Source organism: Drosophila melanogaster (assembly GCF_000001215.4).
Source record: "Drosophila melanogaster chromosome Y 211000022278760 sequence".
Taxonomy (NCBI): Eukaryota; Metazoa; Arthropoda; class Insecta; order Diptera; family Drosophilidae; genus Drosophila; species Drosophila melanogaster.
This window is the reverse complement of record NW_001846712.1, coordinates 1-1,137: the sequence shown is the minus strand read 5'-3', so window position 1 is coordinate 1,137 and position 1,137 is coordinate 1. Positions and strand designations below refer to the sequence as shown.

Genomic DNA, 1,137 nt, shown 5'->3' with positions numbered 1-1,137 from the left:
TACGAAAAAAATACTAACTACGACCAATACTATTATTTATAACTTTATAATAGTTTTAAAATAATATAAAAGCTGGAATTGCCGCTTTGATGCGTTTGAGGTCTTTGTAAATGGCATCGAGTCCTCGGACCATTGAGGGTTGCTGCCTTGTCGAAACTCTGACGTTTGATTTGTTTTTGGCCCAACTGACACATAGGTGTAACTATGACATATTCCTTGTCATTTCGCAGTGTACTTTCTTTTTATTATATTCTATACATGTCAAGCCAGTAAGCTAGGGTTTTCCTATGGAAATTATAGCAAGTCACAGTAAAATTTTGTAGCCAGAACAATAAGCCGATATTAGATAGCAGTTGGATCAGTTCGTTCCTCGGGATCAAGGGCAACGAGTTCCTTTGCCGCGTGCCTATCGACTACATTCAGGACCCGTTCAACCGGACGGGCCTAGAGTTATTCCCCCAGACACTGGACGTGTTCCTGAATCTGGTGTTCGACCGTTCTACGGACTGGGTCTCCGGAGATGAGGAAAAGCTGTACGGCATGATTCACGCCCGATACATAGTGTCGAAGCGTGGCGCACATGTTCTTAGTGCAGCTGCCGAATTTGAGACCCCAGCCGCTCCTCTCTGCTATGCAGGAGTATATGTAAGCCGTGTGACTTTTGCATACATGTGTACATACTTTCCAACACGCCACCTCAAAAGTTACATTGCTGTACTTTTATTACTTGCATGTCCTTCTTGGGAATAATTTTGATCCAGCATTCGCTGCGAGGTGTGGGAAACCAGGTGGGAAACCCAGTAAAACCCAACCAGATCAATTGAATATATTATTTACATAAATTCAGTTTTGCAAACAATTTTTAACTAAAAACTAATATTATTCATCTTTGTAAGAACCTCAAAATTATCACATAAACTTAATTAAATTTAATTTAATGATACTTTATATCACGAGCCCCAGTTCAGTCTGTTTCCTCTTCATTTCAATCTAAGCATATAATGTTTTAATTCATTCTGAGAGTCCAAGTCCACTTCTCAATGTAATGAATCTTGCAGATGGTAACGGCTTAGTTAGTATATCAGCAAGTTGTAAATAAATATAAATAAATATAACAATGAAATAACGCACTTTCCT

General features: G+C 38.9%; 1 protein-coding gene across 1 annotated transcript; it reads left to right on the top strand.

Moving 5' to 3' along the window:
- Positions 1-258: 258 nt before the first annotated feature.
- On the top strand, positions 259-576 carry CG40635 (uncharacterized protein; the record flags this gene model as incomplete). Its single annotated transcript, NM_001110696.2, has 2 exons — positions 259-269; positions 324-576. Coding segments are annotated over 2 exons (264 nt in total), but the record flags the coding sequence as incomplete, so codon positions are not given.
- Between the last annotated feature and the right edge of the window lie 561 nt (positions 577-1,137).